Source organism: Lupinus angustifolius, chromosome LG06, assembly GCF_001865875.1.
Source record: "Lupinus angustifolius cultivar Tanjil chromosome LG06, LupAngTanjil_v1.0, whole genome shotgun sequence".
Taxonomy (NCBI): Eukaryota; Viridiplantae; Streptophyta; class Magnoliopsida; order Fabales; family Fabaceae; genus Lupinus; species Lupinus angustifolius.
Window position 1 is genome coordinate 8,169,696 of NC_032014.1, and position 25,016 is coordinate 8,194,711.

The 25,016-nt window shown below is 33.0% G+C and overlaps 4 protein-coding genes and 1 non-coding gene across 8 annotated transcripts; 3 read left to right on the top strand and 2 right to left on the bottom strand.

The window, feature by feature from the left end:
• Positions 2,439–4,782, top strand: LOC109349587 (L-ascorbate oxidase homolog). The gene is made up of 3 exons (XM_019590448.1): positions 2,439–2,753; positions 3,014–4,123; positions 4,247–4,782. Exons 1-3 carry the CDS (start codon positions 2,509–2,511, stop codon positions 4,551–4,553), a joined length of 1,662 nt encoding a protein of 553 aa, XP_019445993.1. The 5' UTR covers positions 2,439–2,508; the 3' UTR covers positions 4,554–4,782.
• LOC109349523 (asparagine synthetase domain-containing protein 1) lies at positions 5,672–13,410 on the bottom strand. 2 transcript variants are annotated; one of them, XM_019590350.1, is made up of 14 exons: positions 13,261–13,410; positions 12,853–13,183; positions 12,102–12,286; positions 11,872–12,007; positions 11,255–11,530; positions 11,016–11,113; positions 9,852–9,966; positions 9,580–9,685; positions 8,874–8,967; positions 7,817–8,013; positions 7,176–7,275; positions 6,957–7,073; positions 6,273–6,329; positions 5,672–5,991 (listed from the first exon to the last, which is right to left on the bottom strand). In XM_019590350.1, exons 1-14 carry the CDS (start codon positions 13,342–13,344, stop codon positions 5,890–5,892), a joined length of 1,998 nt encoding a protein of 665 aa, XP_019445895.1. In that variant the 5' UTR covers positions 13,345–13,410; the 3' UTR covers positions 5,672–5,889. The 2 variants fall into 2 exon arrangements, 1 of the variants encoding a protein (XP_019445895.1); XR_002107989.1 differs by lacking the exons at positions 5,672–5,991; positions 6,273–6,329 and having other exon boundaries at positions 7,800–8,013.
• TRNAT-CGU lies at positions 13,512–13,583 on the top strand. The gene has a single exon. It is a non-coding gene; the product is annotated as a tRNA-Thr (tRNA).
• Positions 15,459–20,143, top strand: LOC109349524 (putative G3BP-like protein). Of its 2 annotated transcripts, none has more exons than XM_019590351.1 (9): positions 15,459–15,587; positions 16,544–16,719; positions 16,961–17,264; positions 17,577–17,818; positions 17,911–18,061; positions 18,178–18,299; positions 18,390–18,455; positions 19,305–19,359; positions 19,598–20,143. In XM_019590351.1, the coding sequence occupies exons 2-9, from the start codon at positions 16,546–16,548 to the stop codon at positions 19,843–19,845; spliced, it is 1,362 nt and encodes a 453-aa protein (XP_019445896.1). In that variant the 5' UTR covers positions 15,459–15,587; positions 16,544–16,545; the 3' UTR covers positions 19,846–20,143. The 2 variants fall into 2 exon arrangements, with proteins under 2 accessions (XP_019445896.1, XP_019445897.1); XM_019590352.1 differs by having other exon boundaries at positions 18,396–18,455; positions 19,305–19,361; positions 19,597–20,143.
• Positions 20,899–23,757, bottom strand: LOC109349525 (erlin-2-B). Of its 2 annotated transcripts, none has more exons than XM_019590354.1 (9): positions 23,534–23,646; positions 22,977–23,108; positions 22,809–22,876; positions 22,664–22,723; positions 22,411–22,569; positions 21,886–22,032; positions 21,462–21,676; positions 21,237–21,345; positions 20,899–21,156 (listed from the first exon to the last, which is right to left on the bottom strand). In XM_019590354.1, the coding sequence occupies exons 2-9, from the start codon at positions 23,098–23,100 to the stop codon at positions 21,070–21,072; spliced, it is 969 nt and encodes a 322-aa protein (XP_019445899.1). In that variant the 5' UTR covers positions 23,101–23,108; positions 23,534–23,646; the 3' UTR covers positions 20,899–21,069. The 2 variants fall into 2 exon arrangements, with proteins under 2 accessions (XP_019445899.1, XP_019445898.1); XM_019590353.1 differs by having other exon boundaries at positions 20,900–21,156; positions 22,977–23,082; positions 23,534–23,757.

The window sequence follows — 25,016 nt, forward strand, 5'->3', positions numbered from 1 at the left end:
TAATTATTAATTACCTTAAGTTTTTAATATATGCGCATGTTATAATTTAAAATAATATACAAACACGTTACGTTGTATATTATTTTACATGTTTTAAATTCAATATGTAAGGGTTAGTAAGAAAATTCCCTTCTCCAATGATAGTTTTCATTTGCATAAAAAGTGGTATCTTCGTGATTTCTCAGCACTTCACAAACCCTTAAAGCTTTGTCATGTGAAAGATTAAATGATGTTACATATACTTTTTTATGAGATAAGCTTCCACCAAGATTTTTCCATGTTCTCGTTTTTCTCGTAAAAAGAATTAGGGTAAGGGTAATGATATACAGTAAATACAGAAAAAGACTTTTTTGTAATTAAAAGATAAATGATTTCTAGAAAAACTACTCTGATGTTGACTTTCCCTAAACACCACTCTCAGCCCAAGATTATTTTGTGTCACGGTTATGCAAGTGGGATACCGGTCAAACACAAAATAAAATAGTGATATTTTTCATATTACAATTATAATTACAATTTTATTCAAAAAATATTTCAATTGAAATTGATATTGGGAATATATAAAAGTAGTTAAATTTGCCTATATTTAATATAAAAACATTATTAATACTTGTACTTATAATCAAGAGTATGTAGAGTACGTTAAATGGTCAATTAAACATCAACAATGTGTTGGTCTAGTAGTGTAAGACTTACTGAATTTCTAAGATTGTGGGTTCAATTCCTTAGAGTAATATTTATCGGGAGGGACAGGCATGAACCTTGAAAGTGATTAGTTACTTACCTAAAAAATTTAAATAAACGAAACATTAACTTAACACAAATAAACTTATTAATCAGGGTTAATTGAGGCATACATCACTTCCACATAAAAAATTTCAGAACTCTAAAAAGGGTGTAAATATTTGGTGCAATTTGGTGACTGGACAAAAAACAAAGACATTATCTATTAATAAAAAGAAAAACACTATTATTAATATGATTACTAACATATATTAATTAGTAACAATTATATTGTTATATAAATGTAAAACATGTCTAAGTAGTATTTAGGTAATTAAACAAGCACAATTTTTATATTTCAACTTTGTCTTTATTATTAAATAAATGCCAAATATGCCTAAATGACATTCAAAGTAATTAAACCTATATACTTTCATTCAATTCCATTTAGTAATCATCATGGCATGATTTTCATATTTCAATTTTATCTTTTTGTAACATCACAATAATAACTACATAAAACTTTTATATGATCTTTTATTTTTTCATCAATGTATCACTATTATTCCATATATTCTCATATTTCTATTTTCTCTCATTATCACCCCAAGAAGAAGAACTTTGATGGAAACACCTAATGACACACTAATCATCATTATTAGAGACGCAAGTTGAGAAAATTATAGAAACTTTGTGTATACACTTGATATTAGCAAAATAAAAATGTAAATCGACAGACACAGAATGTAGGTCAACATGCTAGTATATAATAATACAATAACATATATAATAATATAATTCACAATTAATAACATATATAGCAATTAATAACATATATAACACTAACTTATAAAGTATATGCTAGTTTTAAACCAATTACAACAACAGTTAGAAGATAGACTCTAAGCCATCAAGATCTTGGGAAAATAACACATATACATAACAAAAAACATACATAATAGTGAAATTCACATATAATTGATAATTTAAGCCACAAAAGTGACTGAAGAATTAAAACAATGGTATAATATTATCCCATAGTATCTATTTCTTTAATACGTAGTTCGGTTTGAACGGTTCCTAAATTTCCAAAACCAAAACCCAAATCGAATTTAAACGATTCCTTAGAGAAAAAATCAAACTTAAGTGCAAAATCAAACCATGTTTTGTGATTTGGTAAGGTTTGATCCCACCAGTTTGACAATTTAAACCGAAAGTGAAACTGCCCTAATTCTAAACACAATTATCATTACCTTACCAAACCTAAAGGATCATAACTTTTCTCTAGTAGGTCTGTGATCCTTCATTAATAAAGTCATACTAACATACCACTAATTTTGGTACCATGTGGATTCACCAACTTTTAAAAAAAAAATACTAGTATTTAAAAGTAATAAAATGTACATACGTAAACTTTTTAAATTTTCAAATTATCTTATTTTTTCTTCAATATTATTCATGAAGTTAACTACTTTTATCATAAAAGCGTCAAGCTCCTGGCTAATTTTGATCCAAATGTCAGCATTATTTCTACATGCACAAGCAACAAGTTTGACAAAGATAATGGAAAAATAAATGTAAGAGGATGTACGTATTCCAAGGAACATAAGCAATGGTAACTAAGAGGTGTTAACGGAGAGTTTGCATGGTTGAGAAATAGAGAGGTAATGTATATATTTCATATGATGAGAGAATAAGATGAAGTCCACAATAACACACCAAAAGCTACTTACTCATTGAAAAGAAAAGTACTTTTAAGAGAAAGATTAAGTGATTAAAAAAGAGATGGATGTGGTAATGTATTTTCTCTTGCTATGCCTCTTGGCTACAATGTCACTTATCCATGGTGAAGACCCTTATTTCTTCTTTACATGGAACGTTACATATGGCACTTTATCTCCATTGGGTAGTTCCCAACAAGTTATTCTCATTAACAATGAATTTCCAGGACCCAATATTAATTCCACTACTAACAATAACTTAGTTGTTAATGTCTTCAACAACCTTGATGAGCCTTTGCTTTTCACATGGTATGGATTCCCACTTGCATAAAATACCTTTCTGGGATAATATTTTTCATTTATTATATATCTATGTATTGAGTTGTAAACAACTCATTTGTGACACTTGATAATGTGTATGTGTGTACTTGCCATAAACTATCATATAATAAGGGAACTTGTCTAAAACCGTCATTGAAATCATATTTTCATTATCAATTACCTCTCCTTTCAATTGAAAAAAAACGAATAAAAGAACTTTGATGGTGATAGGTTTGTATCATTTTCAGGCATGGGATCCAACAAAGGAAGAATTGTTGGCAAGATGGAGTTCTTGGAACTAATTGTCCTATTGCACCTGGAACAAACTTCACATACCGCTTTCAAGTCAAGGATCAAATAGGGAGCTACTTTTACTACCCATTCACAGGCTTGCATAGGGTAGCTGGTGGTTTTGGTGGCCTTAGAATCAATAGTCGTTTGCTCATTCCAGTCCCTTATGCTGATCCTGAAGATGATTATACTGTTCTCATTGGAGATTGGTACACCAAGAGTCACTCAAGTCTTAGAAAATTCTTAGAAAGTGACCACTCTCTTGGCAGGCCTCAAGGTGTTCTCATTAATGGTAAATCAGCTAAAGGTGATGGAAAAGACCAACCACTTTTTACTATGAAGCCAGAAAAAACTTACAAATACAGAATTTGTAATGTTGGGATCAAATACTCACTTAACTTCATGATCCAAAATCACCTTATGAAGTTAGTTGAAATGGAAGGCTCTCATGTGGTGCAAATGAATTATGACTCTCTTGATGTTCATGTGGGTCAATGCTATGGTGTACTTGTAACTGCTAATAAGGAACCAAAAGATTATTACATGGTTGCCACAACAAGATTCACTAACACTATTCTTCAGGGTAAAGGTATTATTCGCTACACCAATGGAAATGGTCCCCCCTCACCTCAAATCCTCAAAGCTCCTGTTGGTTGGGCATGGTCTCTAAACCAATTCAGGTCCTTCCGTTGGAACCTTACTGCTAGTGCAGCTAGGCCTAACCCTCAGGGCTCTTACCATTACGGTCAAATTAATATCACTCGCACTGTTAAGATTATTAACTCAGTTAGTAGGGGTAATAGCAAGCTTCGTTATGCTCTTAATGGTATCTCACATGTTGACACTGACACCCCTGTGAAGCTTGCTGAGTACTTCGGGATTCAGGACAAGGTTTTCAAGTACAATAACATTTCCAATAATCCACCGCAAAGCATTGGAGCCTCTATCGTCGAACAACCTAATGTTATTAAATTCGAGTTTCGAACCTTTATTGAGATCATCTTTGAGAATCCTGAGAAAACTATTCAAACATATAATTTGGATGGTTACTCATTCTTCGCAGTTGCGTGAGTACTCAACCTTCTGATTCAGTCATATGCAATTTTTGAATAATTTGTCACTCTACTTAACCATAATGTTTGACCATGATTGAGCAAGTAATCACTTTCTTTTCTTTATTCAACATGCAGCATAGAGCCAGGGACCTGGAGCCCAGACAAAAGGAAGAACTATAACCTTCTTGATGCTATCAGCAGACATACAATTCAAGTCTTCCCCAAATGTTGGGCTGCCATTATGTTGACGTTTGACAATGCTGGAATGTGGAACTTGAGGTCAGAGAATACCGAGAATCGTTACTTAGGTCAACAACTCTACATTAGCGTTGTGTCCCCCGAACGTTCCCTCAATGATGAGTACAACATCCCAACAAACTGCATTATTTGTGGCAATGTCAAGGGTCTGCCAAAGCCTGCACCATACACAATAACTAGCTAAAACATTTTGTATCTAGTTTTAGTCTGTTTTTATAAGTAGCTGTAGTCTTTCGAGACTCATGAGAAGGGAGCGGGTGAGACTACTGAGTCCTGAGCAAGGTGATTTAGAAGAACATGCATAGGACATCTGAGTTGTTGATCATGTTGGATCAACTAGTTTAGAAATGCCATTACCTTTCGTACTTACACAATTGATTATTAGAATATGTGCCCGAAAACAATCTTTTTTATAATATGTACTCCTCCAATGTTAGCAAAAGAATGTACTACTTTTATTGTGCATCTATTATATACACATAAACATTACAATGTGAAGCCAAACTTTGATACTTTGTTTCTTTTCGCGAGTTATGTTCCTTCCAAACCAAGGGTATATCAATGTAACTTGAACAGAAGTATTTGGTCTTAGTTTAAAATATATTATTCAAGTGATACATATTCCATCTTATTGCACAGTATTTGAGAATGCAAAAACTCAAACCAATTACAAATTTATAGAAGTAGGGTATTTATAGAAACACCAATTAACATAAAACTAAAAGAAGCTAGACTAATTACAAATTGAAATAGCAGTAACTCACTAATATAACTAACCCCAAATGTCAGCAACAGTTTGACAGAAGTATATTCCGTTATACTGTCAATAACTGTTAACTATTCTGATATAAACTCTAAAACATGTTTTAATTTTCTGATAATGTAATAAATTTTGCCTGCAGAGAAATTCATACTGCATATTGATTAGTCAAAAATAACGCTCGATAATTGCAGAAGTTCTTCAGGGAGGTTGGGGTTAGTTGTTCCAAATTGACATATTGGATAGATATTATTTGGGTGAAGTTTGTTTATTTTATATATTATATTTATGTTATTATAAGGTGAGGGTCTAAGGCAAGGTTGGATATTTAAGCATTAAAGAGAAAATGTCAGGTATTGGGAGACAATACAAAAAAAATGATTGCCTTGTTTTAACAAGGTATCATTGATTAGATGAGTAAATGAGTAGGTAGGCTACAGTATGAACCTTAGTGTACCATCTTTAGTCTCAATTGTTACACTTGAAAATTATTTAGGCACTGAGAAAAAGAAAATGAGGAGGAATGTGTGCAAAGATCTGGCTGAATTCAAAATTTAATTATATTTTCAAAAAACACTTTAAATCAATTACAAAAGTCATAATTTGTCAAAAAATCTTCAGCTGATTGTTTTTCTAAATATTTTCTTGGAAAGGGCACAAAATAAACCAGACACCAAAAAGGCCTAACTTCAATTATTTCAATGAGATAGAAGAATTTGATTGGTTGTACCTAATAGACACCATGCCTACATAAGATTTATTATTTCTTATAAATCCCTACACTGCCTGCAGATGCCTGATTTGCTGCTCGATTACTTCCAAAATTCTTTCGATTTGATTCTCTGGCAATTCTAGAACCAAACTACACCAACATACATATAATTGGAAAAAAAATCAATCACTATGCAAAAAGAGTGGTAATTAGGCAAGCTAAATAAATGTGCCACTTCAAACAAATTATTGCCATTGCCTATCAGTGGCCTGGCATCCTCATGCAATTATTTTTTTATGCACAAATGTGTCATAACTCAGGAATTAAATTTTTATGCAAAAATGTATATAACTCGGAATATTTTTATGCACAAATGTGTAATAAAGTATATTCTGTTCTTACTATACTGATAAAGATTCAGAGATGCACACCTGGATTGCTCGTTTAGGCAGAACTGCTGCTTCAAATAAACCAAGCATTTTGGCAACCTTCAACACATATATTAAGCATAAGATTCAAGTTTAACCTCATTAATATTGCGGGTCTCAGAAAAGGGTTTAAATTGGTAAAAAAACGAAGTGCATGTCTAAAAATAAGTTTTTTCAGATGGCACTTCCTATGTATATGGTTACCGATAGTGAGCATAAATCATTACATTCTCTGCCAAATAGATATCAATGTAACTAGAAGAAAATGTTGGGAGGATTACTTATGCAAGACCAACACTGCAGTAGGCAATGATTCTAGACTATGCATTTTTTAGTCTGAGGAAATGGTGGATAATGATGTAGAGGTAGGGACAACAGGTCCAACTATTCTCAAGAATACAATCCATTGGTATTAACATTTCATAACGTAACTGGTGTCCAATATTTCAGGGATCCGCAGTAGACTTTCAAGTCCTTATTATTCACAGGGCATGTATATTACCAACAAACCAGATCACTAGTTTCATTGATTTGACTGAATTAAAATGATTCCAAGAGGTCTTAAGAGAATGTTGGTTGAGCTGGCCATAAATATCAGACAAGTTGTATATTCATGATAACTGCATAACAATCAAAACACAAGAAAAGAGAACATATATCTTAAACTCAATAAAGAAACAGCAATACCTCTCTTAAAATCACTTTATCACCGATGCCACTGGGTTGATCAAGATTGGCAACCTCCCACAAAGGAATGTTGAGCAAAACCCTAATAACATCCTCATCCAAGAAAGGAAATCTTGCCTATAAGAAAAATAGAAATAAAAGGGGGGGGAGGATCAGTAGGTAACAGTTAGATTAACAAAATTGAGAAAAAATATTGTTTTGGAATGATTTGAACATTACCTCCTTTCCATTATCAGCAATACATCTATCATCTCTCCCTAAATTTCTTTTCCAAATTCTTTGCATGTCAAGTCTCATTTCCTCATGTAGCCCCAGCCAACTGGTAGAAGCATATTATACTATCAGAATGTAACAACGTAACCTAAGAATTTTAATACTACTTTTGCTCCTCTAAGTAGGACTGTGGGAGTATATTAAACTATCATAAAAATTACAAATTAATCTCCTAAACAAATCATCAACAAGCACTTTGGTAGATAGATATTTTTTAAAACTATGTGAGATGAATAACAATATAAACCTGATGGTATTTATTAAAGGCTTAAAGCATTGCACTGAGTACAATATATGGTTCATATTGTGGTTTCATCTTTTGCACCCACATTTCATTCCTCTGGAAAGGTAAACTGTCTAGCGCCCATGTCAACTTCTAAAATTAAATTGCCCAAAGATAATACAAAGATGAAGAATTTACAATGACAAATGCACACAACTTGACAATTATAAGATCTAGGCTAATATAAAAACGGGGAAAGAAGTTCCATTCCCATCCCTAAAATACATCAATAGAACATTATCAACTGGCAGTTGTAAACAAAAGTACAATACCAAAACATGATTTACCATTATGGTAGTAATACCTTCCTCGTCTATAACTTGTTCTGTGTCTACCATACCCAGCACACTGTTCATCAGCACCAGAACCAACAAGGAGAATCCTTGCAGTGGACTTGTACCTAATCCTTGCATGATTGTCATCATTCTCATCTCCATTTGCAACAGGCAAACATCCCTCACCACCAGAAGCAAGCCATAAAGCAATGCCAATATTAAGGTCCTGAAAAGATAGGTGCAAGCCAATTACATCATCGAATCAAAATAGTAAAGTTGTTAAGACCCAGAAATTAGAGTGAGCCAGTGAGGAAATATTTGTATTATTTAGTAAAATGAAATGTGTTACAAGGAAAAACCCTGGAACCCCAGAGCTAAGATCCTTCAGAAGAATGCCTAAAGCATCCTATGCCCAGCAAAATGCTGAAATTACTCTCAAGTTCCTAACTGACTCGTATCCTCACTAACTCTCCCCTTACAATGATCCCCATAAAGTGTATTCCCTCTAACAACCTGGAGAAATGTATACAATATAACAACCTGCCATTTACTCCTACCCTCACTACCTCTCCCCTTATAATTATACATTTATATTTATATTTTATATTGTAAATTTTGCTAACACCATTAAATCCAAATAGCATAAGTATGACTAAAAAATTCTTAAGAATGTGGGTATTTCAATAATAGTGAATGGTTCCAGTATTCAGTATTTAAAATCTCAATTACCTAAATTAGATTCAGTGTTAATAAGAGTAAACTTTCAATTTTTCAAACATAAGTTCCGTGCAAAAAAATATACAATGTCACCAAAAACACTTTAACTCAGCTTCTGAATGAAGCATAGACAAATTTAGAATCGTAAAGAGCACATATTGCCTATGAAGACTAAAATCTCAATGAAAGTTAACATAATCAGCCAAATGGAATTGGTGAAAAGACAGGTAGAAGCAAACTGTATGATAGATATGACTTTCTGTCAGGGATATTATGCAAATCAACTTCAAATATTTCGAATGTTCATGCATATGACACAATAGTGACAATACAGATGATAAATTAATGGTTCAAAGGATAAATTAGTACCATGAAGGTATTGGCAGGATTTATGAGTGACATAACATGACTAGTCTCTAACACCAAGTCTGACAAGTTAGCATCAATCTCCACAAGTCTCCACCTGCACTTACAATGCAAAATCACCTGAACATGAGAGATAGTATAAAGATATTTTGATATGAAAATGTGCCCAATAGCTGAATGTTCACATCAATATAACTATATAAAAAAGTATAGTTTAATGAAACAAAAAAATATGCCAGTTACAAAAACATTCAAAAGTAGTGTAGTTGATGCTCAATGCCCTATAACAATTGAAAATCGGTGATTTATTTAAGGGGAAAATATGAATTTTAGAATTCAGGCAAAAATAAGTTTCTGGCTGAAATATATACAATCTGATAACAAGTGGAACATTTCCTTTGTGTCCAAAGTAATACAAATAAAATTAAATATCATTCAGCATAATTTAAAATTAATCAATATATACAACAACAACCAAGCCTTATCCCACTAGGTAAGGTTGACTACATGCATCGAACGACGCCATAATGCTCTATCATATACTTGCATAAAAGACTTAAGTTTATGTGTAAACCATAATTTAATATTAAAAGGGGATAAAAACGACCAATGGATATATTAAATAAGTATTTTTACCATAAAAAATAAGGAAAGTGGAAAGTAAAAGTGTAAAACAGGCCCATGGAAAACTTCGATAGCAGTTGCATACCTTCTGCAAGGTGCAACTCTTTTTAGTTCTTTTAACCCAGCCTTGGCTGATATTCTATCTGGAGCAAACTGACCATCAAAACTTACGTTAAGTAGATCGATCTCATCTGCAATACAGTAAAACATTAGACAATAACTCACTTGATTGTTCCTAAAATAAATTCGTATCAACTCAACTAGTTCTCCTTTTTTGTTTCAACACCAACAAAGGAACTAAATTAAATTGTATCTTATAATCAGCAAAGCAAATTAATCTTATTTGGTAGCACTCACAAATCGGATCCAGACATTGATCTAATAATGCTGCAAGAATCATAGAATCCAGTCCACCAGAGAAAAGAACTGCCACGGGAACAAAACTCTCTTGTTTGATACCAGATATCATAGCCTACACAATCATATCCAAAGAGTTCTATCACGACTGATGACAAATATAAATAATGCTCGGTGAAAGAAAACAAAGGCAGGTTAAAGTACAAATTCAAAAGTCTTCCAAGTTCCATGGGTAAATGCAGAATTAAAAATGATGTGCCAACATCGCATATTCCTTTGTTATAAACATTTTAGGAAGGTTTTATATTAAGTATAATTTCTCCAAATGTCAAGGGAGGTGAATGTAATTTACTCTTGTAACTGACCATCATATTATTTTTCATGTCAAATTTTGAAACATTGATCATCAATAAGTAATCAAAATTTAATCTCCCTCCACCACAAAAAGTAACCGAACAGTTAATATTTTTATACATTTGAAATGTATACATTATATTATGTTAAAAATGATTTTGGTTTTATTATTCATGCAGAATTTTATATTGATGATCTTGATCAGAAAGTTATGTCTGAATTGATTTGATTTTGTGAGTCAAGAATCTAATAGAGTTATTCAATGGCATAAGATTGATTTTAATGGGTATGACCTATACTGATGGGAACATCCCATCCATGAGTACATTTTTTGAGAAAGGCATCCATTAGGAAGTTAAGGCGTATGATTGATTTTAATTCACTGTCAGTGGTCTGTGGTCCAACTCAGTGAGGTGCTTTGATTTTCAAAGCAGCACGTGGTGTAATCCAGCTGGGAGAGAACTTTTCCATGATATAAAATAATGCAAAAGTTATCTCAAGTCAACAATTACGCCATAGCCAAAAATGTTACCAACCCTAAACCCTAAAATGTGACCAAACAAGCCAATCATCTAGTGCAGCAGTCATAGTCCCAGGTTAAAGCTAACAATGAAAATATTGTATATTAATTCATCAAAAAGCTGTCTGACACCCCAAAGCAGAAAACAAATTATCAACAACAAACTGATAGGACGTTGAATACACGCTGCACTAGACCTTAGACACAAAACATTGACAGATATACATCTTAATCTTATCAGTGTAAAACAATTACAACAATTGTAATCCAGTTTCCATTAAATAGCACACCTGATAGATAGTGTACAATGAAGTACGTCGTAACACAGATTCCTTTAAAGCATTTAGCAAAATATGGGCCGGCGTTAGAATTGCAGGTTGAGTTGAGCCTGCTTAATCAAGATAAAGATCTGTCACAGCACAACAAGACTTAAAAGCTACAATAAAATTTCCAAATAGCATAAACGCCAGAATGAATGAGAATGCAACTAAAGTATCAAATAACTAAATGGGGCACTTATGGCAATTACCTAATTCACATGGAACTGCCTCCAAAGAAGGTGAATGCATATCATGCCTCCTAGAAAACTCATGACGGGATATCTGCAGGTCTTCAGAATTCGGTTCAATGGAAGTTCTCTCCCACTTGATAAGTTCATTTAACATTGAGTTTGTAAATTCATATTTCTTGATCTCACCAACTAGATGTCCATTTGTATTTGAAGCATTCACATAAACATGATATATTCCACATGGTAGCTCCTCCCAATAACTAAGACAGCCCATTCCATTAGGAGCTTCATACTCTGGAGTAAAATGACATTATTAATTCCAACTATTACAAAATTGAATTTAAAAATTCAAAAACTAACATAATTTTAAAAATGGGACCAGATTGGCAGGTTTAAGTAGTTAAAAATTAGGAAACCAGCATGGTTTCTATCAAATCGGGAAAATCTGCTTGATTTTTTTTGTGTCTGCCATTTTTCAGCCAGACCAGCAGTAAAACTAGCAACTTAGCCGCCTTATCAATTCATCCCTTAATCCAGGATTACGACCATGGAAGTAACAGAAAAACCAAATAACGTTCAAGGATAATAGGGAACTATATCAATGTCATAGTATAGTTGTTCCATGCACTATATACCTGATTCCTGCTGACTCGGAGAAACGGGTGATACAGAAGAAAGCAGAAAGGTTGGGTCATCTTCTGTAGGCCAGTGAACAAGGAGGCTCCGCCTACCAAATGCATCCCGGCCAAACCAAAGGGTATTTGAACTACCCTACAAAAGACAAAGAACACACCTTTAAGACCATGTGGAAGGAAAAGATAGTAAACAGGGTATGGAAACTTACAAACTTACCACTTGAAGTTACCTGCCAATAGATGATAGCCCATGGTCCTTTAATTGTAGAAAGAACATCTGCAATAGAACTTTTCCCACATTGAACACACTCACCGGTTAAGCAAGAACCACAGGAGCAACATTTTCCCAGAGCTTGCATGAGAAACTCAGAATCATTGCAGTCACTAGCCAAGTTATGACCTCCAAAAATCTCACCTAAATGTCAAACCGAGAAGAAGAAGAAAAATGTTAAACAACTTCAAATCTTAAATGACTTAATGATGGCTTAGAAAAGAGATAGATACATACAGTGAACCATAAAGACAAGCAGCTGGATATTTCACACATCAAACAAATTTGGGACATATGCTTCTAGGTTCATCTAATAATACAAATACTAAGCGCTCATGACTGTTTATTAACCTTGTCCTTGATCTATTAAGAAGAATATTTCCAAGTCTGCATTCACTTATTACATTATAACACCATTCCTCTCTATCATGGAAGAGAGTTACTAACTTACTATTACCTCATTAGCCTACCTTATCAAGTTGTCATTTTATGTCATTTATCCTTGTTCACAGTTCAAAACAATTAGCATTCTACATCAGGAACAACACTTTACGTGTATATATGGTTTAGCTTAATTATTACAGAAAAAGCACTTTTTTCTCTTTTTTCAAAAAGCTCTCTCAATAAGATTTTGGTTATAAGCTGCTGTATATACAAAATAAACTAATCGAGACATACAACAGAACTATTGCAGAGCCAATATAGAATACCATTATACACAAGAACATTTCCAGATGAATCCACCAGAGGCTGAACTTGCGGGTTAATTCCCCTGAGCTGCAAAGTTGCACCAATGAAACGAAGTTCTGCCGCAGCGGGTTTTCCGACGCTAAAATTGTCACATTGTCCACTATTGTCTGTGTTTCCAGAACATAACATCATACTTTGCAACTCATGTACCTCATCATCATCATCTTCTACAACCGACGTGATTGGATTTTTTGCTGATACATTATGATGCAGAAGAACTTTCTTGACGCCCAAGCTATCAGGACCCCTTCTCCGTAGAGAAGCTTTAAGATCATCTAAAGTGAACAATAACTGTAGCAAATTCAACCCAAATAAGACACGAACAAAACAATGACGAATTTAAATGAAGTGTTCAGAAATTTACTTACTTTGTGAGATTTGCGAGGTGAATCGGAAATGAAAGACGAGATATGGAATCGAATGCCGGAAACAATCAAAGCAATTCCACACATTTCCCTGTTCCTAAATTTCTAACTTCAAAATGTGAGAGCTACAAGGAATTTGTAATTTTAGGGTTTTGACTTCCTATGAATCGGGTCAAAACAAAAACCCTTTCGGTTGTAGTGTTAAAATACTATATTATTTAATTAAGTGTTTAAGATTTCTGTCACCAAGTGAGGCTTCCGTAGCATAGTGGTAGTGCGTTCGCTTCGTAAGCGAAAGGTCGCGAGTTCGATCCTCGCCGGGAGCTAAGTTTTGCGTACGTTTTTAAATACATTATATGAAGTGGTTATTTTCTAATGTGTGTGAAGGATTAGGTTTAAATTATTATTTTTGGGTACATGTTAGGTTTAAATTGGGAAAAGAGTTTAAAATCGATGCACTGTAAAAAAAGAAATATTTTCATGTGCTTATTTTATGTTAAAAGCAAAACTTCACAAGGATGTTGGGAAGGGAAATTTTGTTTAAAAAAAATAGTTGCAGAGAGAAACGGTTATCTTAAAAGAAATGTAACAAGAAAATTTTGAAGTTTTAAAGAAAAAAAATTGAAATTAAAGGATAATTTTGTGAAAAACAGTTGGTGTGTTTCTATTAAATGGTTTATTATTATTTTAAAACTTTATATTTTGCATTTTTCCATAAACATTTGTTACCCTTAAACTGACAAACTATATTGATTTGTATGATTAGTTTTCATTTGTATTTTTTACCATTCTTACTTCTTAGCCATACTTATTGCTCGGTATTTATTTGTTGTCCATTTACGTGAACATACTCTTTATTTTTCTGAAGTACTAATTGAGAGATCACAACACTATCATTTTGATTCATTGCATGAGTCTTTCATAGAAGATGCACAAAGGTTAAATTTTTGCATTTCCTTATGTGATGATCAGTGGCCACAATTATTAGAAAGTGTATTACTTATAGGTTAATATAATATTTTATATATGTTGAAATAATATTATTTATCATTCATTCATGTGTACTATTTAATAGAATCATTGGTTTAATTAAATAAATTAGAGTGTTGAAAGACACATTATGTCTGCCCACCCACATTAATAGTATAGATATAAAATATAGATAATGAATTATATTGATAATATCGTATTATATTTCTCATAAATTTTTTCTCATATAAAAAACCATAAGGCCCTCCCACATTAACCTTATGTCCATGAGGATTGGTTTTATCAATGTGGTACCCACTGTGTAAAAAGCAATTTATACGAATCGTTTCAACGGATAAATCAATCTCAATACTGATATGGTATAACAATTATATTAATATAATTATACTAGTTAGAACCGGTTATATCGATCGGTTTTCAACTGAATTATACAGGTCATACTTACCAATTTTTATTTAAAATTAACTTTTTTTCTAAAAATAAAAAAATTATTGATTTTTCAACATAATATTAATTATATCATTTATGTAACTTTACGTATACGACTTAATCAATCAATCATTAGTTAAACCAATATATCATTATATTATTACTTTAAAGGTTTGATAACCAATATTAATACATCGATGGAACCCATAAGCGCCCATTATATCAAACTCTGCACAAAAGTCCATGTTACATGACATGTCTTTCATAATATTGTATCCCATGCCCTTTCCTAACGACTTTACAATAAATGTTTTTTGCCAAACCACACTAAAATAATACGATATTTATTACTCCTTGTCTTTAAAACATGTTTGCCTTAAATTCAAATTATTCACATATTGAACTCTACTTGCAATCCTTTCTTAATCGAGAAAAAAAAAAGTACAGTCAATTAATTATTCATAAATTATTTTTAATTATCATTAACTATTCAAAAAAACAATACAAATGAATAATATAATAATTATATATACATATTTAATTATTTATATTAACAATGCATAAATATTAACTCATCTTCTTGATTTATCTGATTTGACATCTAAAATCAGAATAGAAATAAACATGCATGAGAATTAAAAAGAGTTCCATCAACAACATCAAAAAAATCGAAAACGCATGCGTTCGGGCTCGCTCTTTCTGAGTCCACATGCCACAACCACAAGTCAATAGTAATTAGTAAACCGTGTTAAGAAAAACGCGAAAATAAATGAAAGAAAAACACATATAAAAATTCATTATTTATACTGTTTAAACCATATAATTTTCACTTTACGGAAACGGCATCAACTCCGAAGTTCCCAATTATTTTTTTTCTTATTCTCTCTTAGGTTTTGATCTCATCCTCCGAGGTACTTTCATGTACTGTTCCCTGTCTCAATCATAAGATTATGTCAAGATTCACTTTCTTGTCACTCGTTATCTGTTTTCTTTTGTTTGATCATTTTTTAATCTCTCCGTTGATTTTTTTCCTTTTAAATATTTGAGAGTTCGACGAAAAGGTTTTGTTTTGATTGTGCTGGAATAATAGTTTGGCATGTTGAGATTTAGGGTTTTTTGTTTTTTTTGCAATAAAAGATTATTTTCTTGTCAAAATAAAAATAAAGATCACAGGGTTTAACTTTTACTTTTTTTATTTTGTTTTAATTGTTTTGATTATGTTAATGTATATGCTTTATGTCAAAAGCACAGATTTGTCATGTTCAATTGCATTTTGACTCATGGGTAAACTGGTTCATATTCATCTCCAACTTAGTTTGATACTAAGTCATATACATATTACTATTCGTCTAAATTCAAGCCATTTATTTTCTTAATGAAGGGTTATGCCGCAATGGCTAGTTGCATTTTGATAGTGTATTCTTGAATGTTTTTCCCCATTACTCTGCATTTATTAGGGTTTTGGGATTAACTACATGTCAAAAAATTGTTTATTATTTTGTGATTTTTCCTTTTAAAAGGGCTATTGGAAAGATTTTGATTTGTGATTGCGGATTGTATTCACACGAGTAATGTATTGACATGCTAAAGATTTTGTTTTTCTGCTTTTATTGTATAAATGTTTTTGTTTTGAGATGTTTGTGTTGAATGTATGTTATTTGGAATATATTTTAAATTCTGTTATAAGAATGATTTCTTTTTGTTCTTTTAGGAAATAAGGATTGTTTGACGTCAAGGGAGCGAAATAACCGTTATAAGCTGTCTTTTAGTTATGTAATATCTATTATGGATTGTTAGACGTTACATGCCATTATTAGACTTACCCTTGTCTGCGTCTGTGCACACGCCCTTTGTTGTCTTGTTGCAGGGATGGCGGTATCTGATGGGTCCCCTATCCCACAGATGGTTGGCAATGCTTTTGTGGAGCAGTATTACTCTATTCTGCATCAAAATCCAGACCAGGTTCACAAATTTTACCAGGAATCTAGTGTCCTAAGTCGCCCTGAAGAAGATGGTGCCTTGACAACTGTGACTACCATTGTCGTAAGGACCAGTCCACTTGTCTCTGTTGCCTGTTAAGCACGAGTTTATATATGATGAAAGATAAAAGTATAAAATAATTGCAATTTATTTCTCCGTATTTGATAATGTTGCAGTGCGAGATCAATTTAGTTTTTTCCTTTGTTGGGTATTTTATGTGTGTGTGTTTATATTCGAGTATGATGTATTGCGAAAGTGATTCTACATCTGCTAACTTCAATGATCATACTTTATTTCTGTACAGGACATTAATAAGAAGATACTTTCACATGATTATACAAGCTTTAGGGTTGAGATTCTGAGTGCTGATGCTCAGCCTTCATACAAGGATGGAGTAATAGTTCTAGTTACTGGCTGCTTAACTGGAAGTGACAATATAAAAAGGAAGTTTACTCAGTCATTTTTCCTGGCTCCACAGGACAAAGGCTACTTTGTCTTGAATGATGTTTTTAGATATGTTGATGAGTATAAGCCAGTTGATATTGAGTCTGTGCCTGCAAATGATGCTGAAGAAAGTGGTCCAACAGATGCTGTGATTCCAGAGCCTGGTAATTCTTATATATACCTATTCTGGTTTTCAATATTTTCTTATATTCCTCTTACTTAGAGGGAGAGCTTGGCGCAATGGTAAGGTTATCTTAATGACCATGAGGTCATGGATTCAAATCCTGGAAACAGCCTTTCCGCTTGTGGGGGTAAGGCTATGTGCTTCTACCTCCCCAGACTCCACTAAATGAGAACCTCAAGCACTAGGTCACCCATTTATTCCTTTTACTCGTTATTTTCTTCATTCCAACCCTTTGCTTACTTATTGTTAAGAAGTATGGGTTTTAATATTTTGCTCTTGGTTGTGAGTATAGAGCTCAATCATGTTCCCGAGAACATTCCACCTGTACCTAGTCAAACTGTTGTTGTAGACACTGAGACTATTGTCAGCAACGAAATCAGTCCACCAAAAGAGAATGGAAAATTATCAGTTGCTGAAAACGTGGTTCCTGTTCATCATGTGAAAGAGCCAAGCCATCAGGAACATCGCCCAACCACTGAGGAAGCTGCTTCTGCTACACAAGAGGACCTTCCAAAGAAGTCTTTTGCATCCATTGTGAGTTTTCTCTGCTTGTTTATGTATTCATTTTTATTCTTGTGTAGTTCTTATTGTATACGAATTTTCTGTAATTCTTTTTTCCCTTTCAGGTGAATGCATTGAAAACAAATGCTGCTCCCTTCCATGTAAGGGCTTCACCAGTGAAACCTGTAGAGAAACCACGTGTGTCTAGTGTGCATGCACCTGAAACACCAGTGCCTAGCACTGTCATTGCATTGGACAATAATAATGAGAAATCAGGTGATTTTACCTGTTCCATGGATAGTTGGTTTATTATTCAGAAGTATAGTTCATTGAAAATCTCTCTCATTTGATAAAAGAAGGTTGTTCTGTAACTTGTGATTTTCCTTCTACAGGTAAGGCTCATGCAATATTTGTTGCAAATTTGCCTATGAATGCAACAGTACAACAACTAGAACATGTTTTCAAGGATTTTGGGCCCATAAAACCTGATGGTATTCAAGTTAGGAGTAACAAGGTTAGTATGTTATAATCATTTTTGTGATTTAGCTTATTAAAAGCACATGAACAGCTACAAGTATTCAAGCATTACTTTATTCTCTTTTAGCAACAGGGATCTTGTTTTGGCTTTGTGGAATTTGAGTCTGCTACTTCACTGCAAAGAGCACTTGAGGTATGTCTCACCCTTATGGATATTTATCATATTTGATTGGACCGAATGTCTCACCCTTATGAAATTGTAGATAATACATTGCATTGGACACCAAATGATTATTGGATGTTTGAAATGGACTGCTTTGGAAGTCTTTCCACAGTCCACAGTCCTTTAGATTATGATTATTGAGGATAAACCTTGGTGTTTGTTAATGTTTTTGAGCTACTTCATTAAAGAATTATTAGGATAAGAGTTTGGAGAATCGGCAACTATGTTCATCTGCATTTTCAAACTTCGTATTTTTCTGAACTTAAAGTTGATTCTTTCTGAAAAATAGCCTCAATAGTTGTGTAATGTGCAGTTGCTTTCTGAACTGCATTGCTTTGCAATTGTTCATAGTTTTCTGAACTCAAAGATGCTGCTCTTTGTAAAGTATCCCCAGTAGTTGTTTTTAATGTTTTGTTGCATTGTGGTCTTGTGGAAAACTGGAAATGTATTTCTTAGCAAGTTGCCACTCTTCTCAGATACTTGTCTCTCGTCTTTTATCAGTTTTGACTCTTTGTTTGCCCTTTTTAAAAAAAATCTTGTGCGTACTTTTTTGTTCTTGAAATATTAATACTGTGGTTATGCTGTATAGGTCAGTTGCTATTTACTATATTATCTTATACTCTTGACGATTGGTTGTTGATATTGAGCATCTAGTGCCTCCCGTTTCATTGTTATCTTTGTTTGAGATACACATGATCCATTGAAGTTTTTGATGCATTTTGATTTTCTTATGTCAAAGTACACTTTCTAATATATGAGAGTATATATACATTGCATTTTGCATGCTATGGCATCTAACCTCTATATTTACTATGTCAGGCCTCTCCTCCTGTTATGCTGGACAACCGCAAGCTTTCCGTCGAAGAAAGGCGAGGTACATGAACAATATTCTACCTCGGCAAGTTTGAACTCAGTTTTGAACTAATTATGATGATTTAACTATTTCTCATGACTCTTTGACCAATTTATTTAGTAAAATAAATAATGTGCCTCTAGGTTCTATGATCTTTGTAGAAATGTCTCCTGTTCATAGCACTCCTATCATTTTGTTGTGTAAAATTAGCACAGATAGTAATGTAACTCAAACTCTCATGTCTTCTATTTTGTTCCAGCTAATAATGATAGGGTTAGGCGGGGTGGATACCGAAATGACAGAAATGACAACTTCCGGGGCCGTGGGAACTTTGGTGGCGGCCGTGGATACTCTGGTAGAAATGATTCTGAGAAACGAGGTGAGTTCTCTGGCAGAGCTCGTGGCGGCAACAATAATAGTGGAAATAGCAATGGAGAATCTGTGCCAAGGGGTGGTTATCATAATGGAGGAGGAAAGGCTCCTAGTCAACCAGTGAAAGCTCAGTAAAGTTCAATTTCTTGGTAATTGAGCGAACAAGATTTTACTATATAGCTAGCGGCATCTAGAGATTTTGGTTTGCATTTGGTTTTAGAGTTTTTCCTTTGTAGCTGTCATCATGATTATTTTGTTGAAGAGTTCTTTGGATAAACCAAGTGACTCTCTGCATCCCTCTTTTTCTTTTACTTCCATTTTTTTCATTTTGTTCCTAATTATCTGGAATAATTATTTTGGATCTTGCAGCAGTTAAATGCCAAATTAGGGTCTGTTTTATTTTTGTTAGTGAAGGAAAAGACTTAGGAACCAATAAGTGCATTTGTGATGATATTTTAGCCTTAGCTTTCACGTCCCCCTCCTAAAGTCATTTGTTTTTTTTGTTTGGAAAATTCTGTTTTAAAAGGATGCTAATTTATTGCTCAAGGGGAAACTACATCAATAGAAACTAGTGGGGCTATCCTAACAAACTCATGGGGTCTGGTTTGTGAGTTGAGTTTCGAAGAGAAATGAATAGAAATGGAAGACTTTCCATTCCATCTCTTATCCTCTAAAAAGATTAACTTGCTGATCTTTATAGTTATATGTGCAGCTGAATTGGCTATCCTACAATCGGCAATGAGAACAATTCATATATTCAATGAAGCTCTGAACTCAGGTAGATCAAGCTTATTTGCATTTAGGCTGTCTATTTAGTGCTGATTGCGACAAATATACAGGAATTTATAGTTCAAGTATACGAGTATCTCTCTTTAAAAAAACAAATAAGTACCGCCTTTTAAAAAAATAGTGGGGATCCATTTACTTCTAAATTTATTTTCATCCTGACCGTCAATTCTAAGGAAATTTAATGGTTCAAATCTACTTACTAATTCAAATTATTGGATTTCCTTATAATTGATGACTAAGATGAGGAGTTGGAGTAAGTGGATCCTCCTCTAAAAAAACAGTATATGGGTATTGTGCTCTTAATAAAACCAGTACACATATCACCAGTTATTTTATTTACCAATTGGCACACGTTTAATTTAATCTATTTGGTATTTATTGTCTGTAAGCCTAATTTCAAAGATACGTACAACTTTAAATGTACCTTGGTTGTCCATGACAATGTACAATATATCTCAACATTAGGAAACATAAGCTTCGCATTTTGGACCCATACAAATGATAAAAAAGAACCATAAAATGTTATAAAACTATGGTTCATGTCTTCCTGACACCTAAGAGTTCAAACATCTATTTTTTCATCTTCAAAGCTTCCCCTCTAGAAACTTCTTGAAGGAAGTTTCCTAGCAGTCTCTGATCCAAAATCATGTTAGGAAGCTGAAAAGAAAACCCAAAAGGTCAAGCCTGTGCACCAAGGACAGATAAGTACTGAAATATTTGGGAGAGAAGAGGAATACCTTTTCCCCAAAGAAGATTTTTGTATTATTTGCAATGGCCTCAATAAATTTAAGCTCAAGAAATTCAGGGGTAAGCTTCAACCTGTTTGCTTCAGCCTCCTTTATTACACTGGAAATTGAAAAAGTAATACAATAACTCGTTTATATTTTTTAAGACCATAAATTACAACATCATATCCATAAACTTACATTTTATCAAGGGAATTATGAATAGGAAAATCTTACCGGTAGAAATCTGCATCGGCCAGGCTCTTCTCACGTGCCAGATACATTGCGTTCTCAATTTCTTCCTGTCGCCTAGAACTATCCTTTTCCAACAATCTTTGTTCCATAAGGATCTTGCTAACATTGGCATTCTTCTCAGCCTCACTAATGGCCATCTTCTTCACAGTCTCTGCCTCCTTCTCAGATACTTTCTGTTTCTCAATAGCAATTAAGACCTGTCCAATAATATCCAAAGCATATTACTTGAGATCATTACGAGAGAAGAATTAAAACAAAAATAAAATGCTATTGGCTTTGATGTCATAACAGAGAACCTAGCATACAAAAAACTGCTAGAAGCATTTTTACAATTTAAAAGAGTTAAAAAGATCCAGCTCCATACATATTCACCTGAAAATGACAACTGTTTTTAGTCAAAGTATACCTTAGTACGCTCCTCTTCCATTTGTTCAAAGTTTCGTCTTATGCTATCTGGAATAGTTGGCTTTGTGACACGGACGCTAATGATCTCAATTCCTGGAGCATAGCGCGTACAGTCAACTTGAAGAGCATCTTTCATCTTTTCATCAATCTGAAAGGGTCCCCAATGTGTGCCTTGTCAACACTTTTATTACGACAAGGTAACAAGAAAGGAGGAAAAACTGGAAGGCAAACTATACATATAGCTGTAACTCATCTGATACATTGGGGCAAGAGACTCATAGGGTCTGGGAACAATTAACAACTTAAGACTCACATTAATTTCTTTTGAGCAGATGACAATAGCAACTACTATTCACTAAACAAACATCAAACTGTTTCATATTAAGTGACTGCTTCACATTTTGCTTAACAACTACAGTGATAAGGCTACACCGAAATCTTATAACATACGCTTAACATGGAAGAGTTGTCAGTAATAAAACAAAATATGGCTGTATAATTACACTTCCAAAATATTAAATCGTACCTGATCAAACACATCAATATAGACCTGTTGAAGACTATGAGAACTGCAGAACTGATTAATCTCATGATGAATCTTGTCATATATCCATGTCTTATCATAATCCACACCATAGTTGAGCAATGTCTCGTAAACAAATTTCTTACTGAGTCGGTTAACAACCTAAAAAAGGAATATACATCACTGCATATAAAATTAAGGATGTAAAGGAGTACACAAGTTAATCAAATATGTAACACAATATATTCGCTATTACCTCAATCTTTCCAAAACTGATCATAACACCTCCTTTAGTACCGCATGGTATATCTGTCACCTACAACAGCCACCATAAATGCAAAATCCTAATTATAAAGCCAAAAAGGGATCCCCAATTCCCAAACCTGCTCCGATCAATTTACCTGATCTGTCTGGAGTGTCACTTGAACAGGCTCATAGTGAGTTAAGAAAGGCATCTTTATATGGAAACCTGGATTGAAAAAAATAATACCAAGAACATGGAGCAAACTTGTGTGCAAGCATACATCGGACAAAAAACACCGAAAAACAAACAGAGGATATCTTATTACCTGGATCTGTAATTGTTTTTAGAAGAGCACCTCCTCTCCAATATACCCCCACATGTCCTTCTGGGACTTGGTGCAGAACGGATGGTAATGATGAAGGAATCAAAAACTGCACATAGCATCTCATGTTTTACGCTTTATATAACAATAACAAATGATTATCTCACTAGGTGGAGCCGACTATACATGAATCAAACAACACCATATGCTATATGAAACGAATAAATTCTCATAAAGCCCATCTTATTCAGTAAAATTTCCAACCTAGATAATATCCATAATCAAGCCAACTAAGAACTGATTTCCTTCTAAAAAAATAGTAATCAAGACATAAAGCCAGAAAAAAACATTGAAATGAATAAAGACAAATTAGCTATTTATCATTTCGCATTAGTAATTTAGAACTTCCTTGATTTTTCAAATATGACAAGAACAACAATGCTGTGATTCCAAATAAACAATCTGGAATTATAAAGAGCGAATAAAATGGAAAAAGAGAGAGCGATATATTTTTTCTATGAATCGAGATTGTGTGAGAGAGAGAGAGGGGAGAGGGATACCACGGCGGCAATGGCTAAGAATGAAAGAAAAGGAATGAGAATGGCGGAGGAGGATTCAACGGGATGAGATTGTCGCGGTGGAGGAGTAGAAGCGGGTGTTCGATGCTGTTGCGTATCCATGGCGGTGGAACAGTTCTACTCTTCTTCTTCTTTCACTGTCTCACTTTCTTTTCTGTTTTTGCTTCTTTGCCTCTTCGAGGAAGAAAGGTACCTTGTTTCTCTAATCTCTACTAATAAAATCTTATTGAACCATTTTTTTCTGTTTTTTTAATGAGTTCATTCAGATGTGTCCCATTGTAAATCTTCTCTATCTCATTTTCTATATTATTTTCTTTGTTGTTATTAATTTGAAATAGTTGTCTCGTTAAAAAGTTATTAACTTTTAAATAAGGTGTATGTTCATTGATTGCAAACAAAATGATAAAATAATGAACATAGAAGATTTTAATTGCTTTATCCTATTTACTTTGTCAATAATATTATAATACTAGTATATTGTATAAAGATTTATATATAAACAATATATTATTTTTTTAAATAATTAATAATAATTAAATATCGATTACTAAGTTTTAATTTTTTGTTGTTGTATGATATATGAAATCTAGCGAAATTTATAATTATTTTAGTTATTTGCTTTAATTATGATGGTTTGAGCTTACTCCCCCATTTAAAGAAGTAACTAAACAATCCCACTCTAGTTTCTGTGTTCGTATTAACTATTAAGTTGTTTCATGCGGATATGAGATCAATAGTGTGAATAAGTTACTTCTTGATATCAATTTAATATAAGGAAAATCAGAATCTATAAATTTGTTGTATTTATATAAAGAGAAATAGATGTATGTACTGATAGTGTAAGAGTTTTTTACATTGTCATTGTATTATTTATTATTCATTTCCAATTATTATTAACTCTGGAATAAAAATAATACAAATGAAAGGTGATAATGCACTAACTGTGTATGAATTTTTACACTACCAATATATAAATTTTTAACTCTTATATAAAATTGTTTCAATGTCATCCATTAATCACACACTAATACATTTTGGACTACTTAATATGTATATTGAACTAGGATCAATCATAGGCTCAATGAGTTATTAAGTCAATAGTTGGATCAACAGATCACTAGTTAAATCATTTAAATTGATTTATCTTACAAATTCTAAAAGTTTTATCATATTACCTACCAATATTTAATAACTTTATACCTCAATTTTAACAATATTAATATCACACATATACCTAATTAAGCAATCAACAACAAAAATTTTAATACATAAAAGTGTCACAAATTAATTGAAAAACATCATCAAATAATATACTTTTTACACTTTAATAACAACAAAAGTAACAAATAAATTTAAAATTTAATTAAACAAATTAGCATTTGTTATAACCACAAACATAATACATGTTTAAAGTACAAAAGTTTTTCTTCTCCCAAAATGATATTTAGTTGTTTTTTTTAAATTG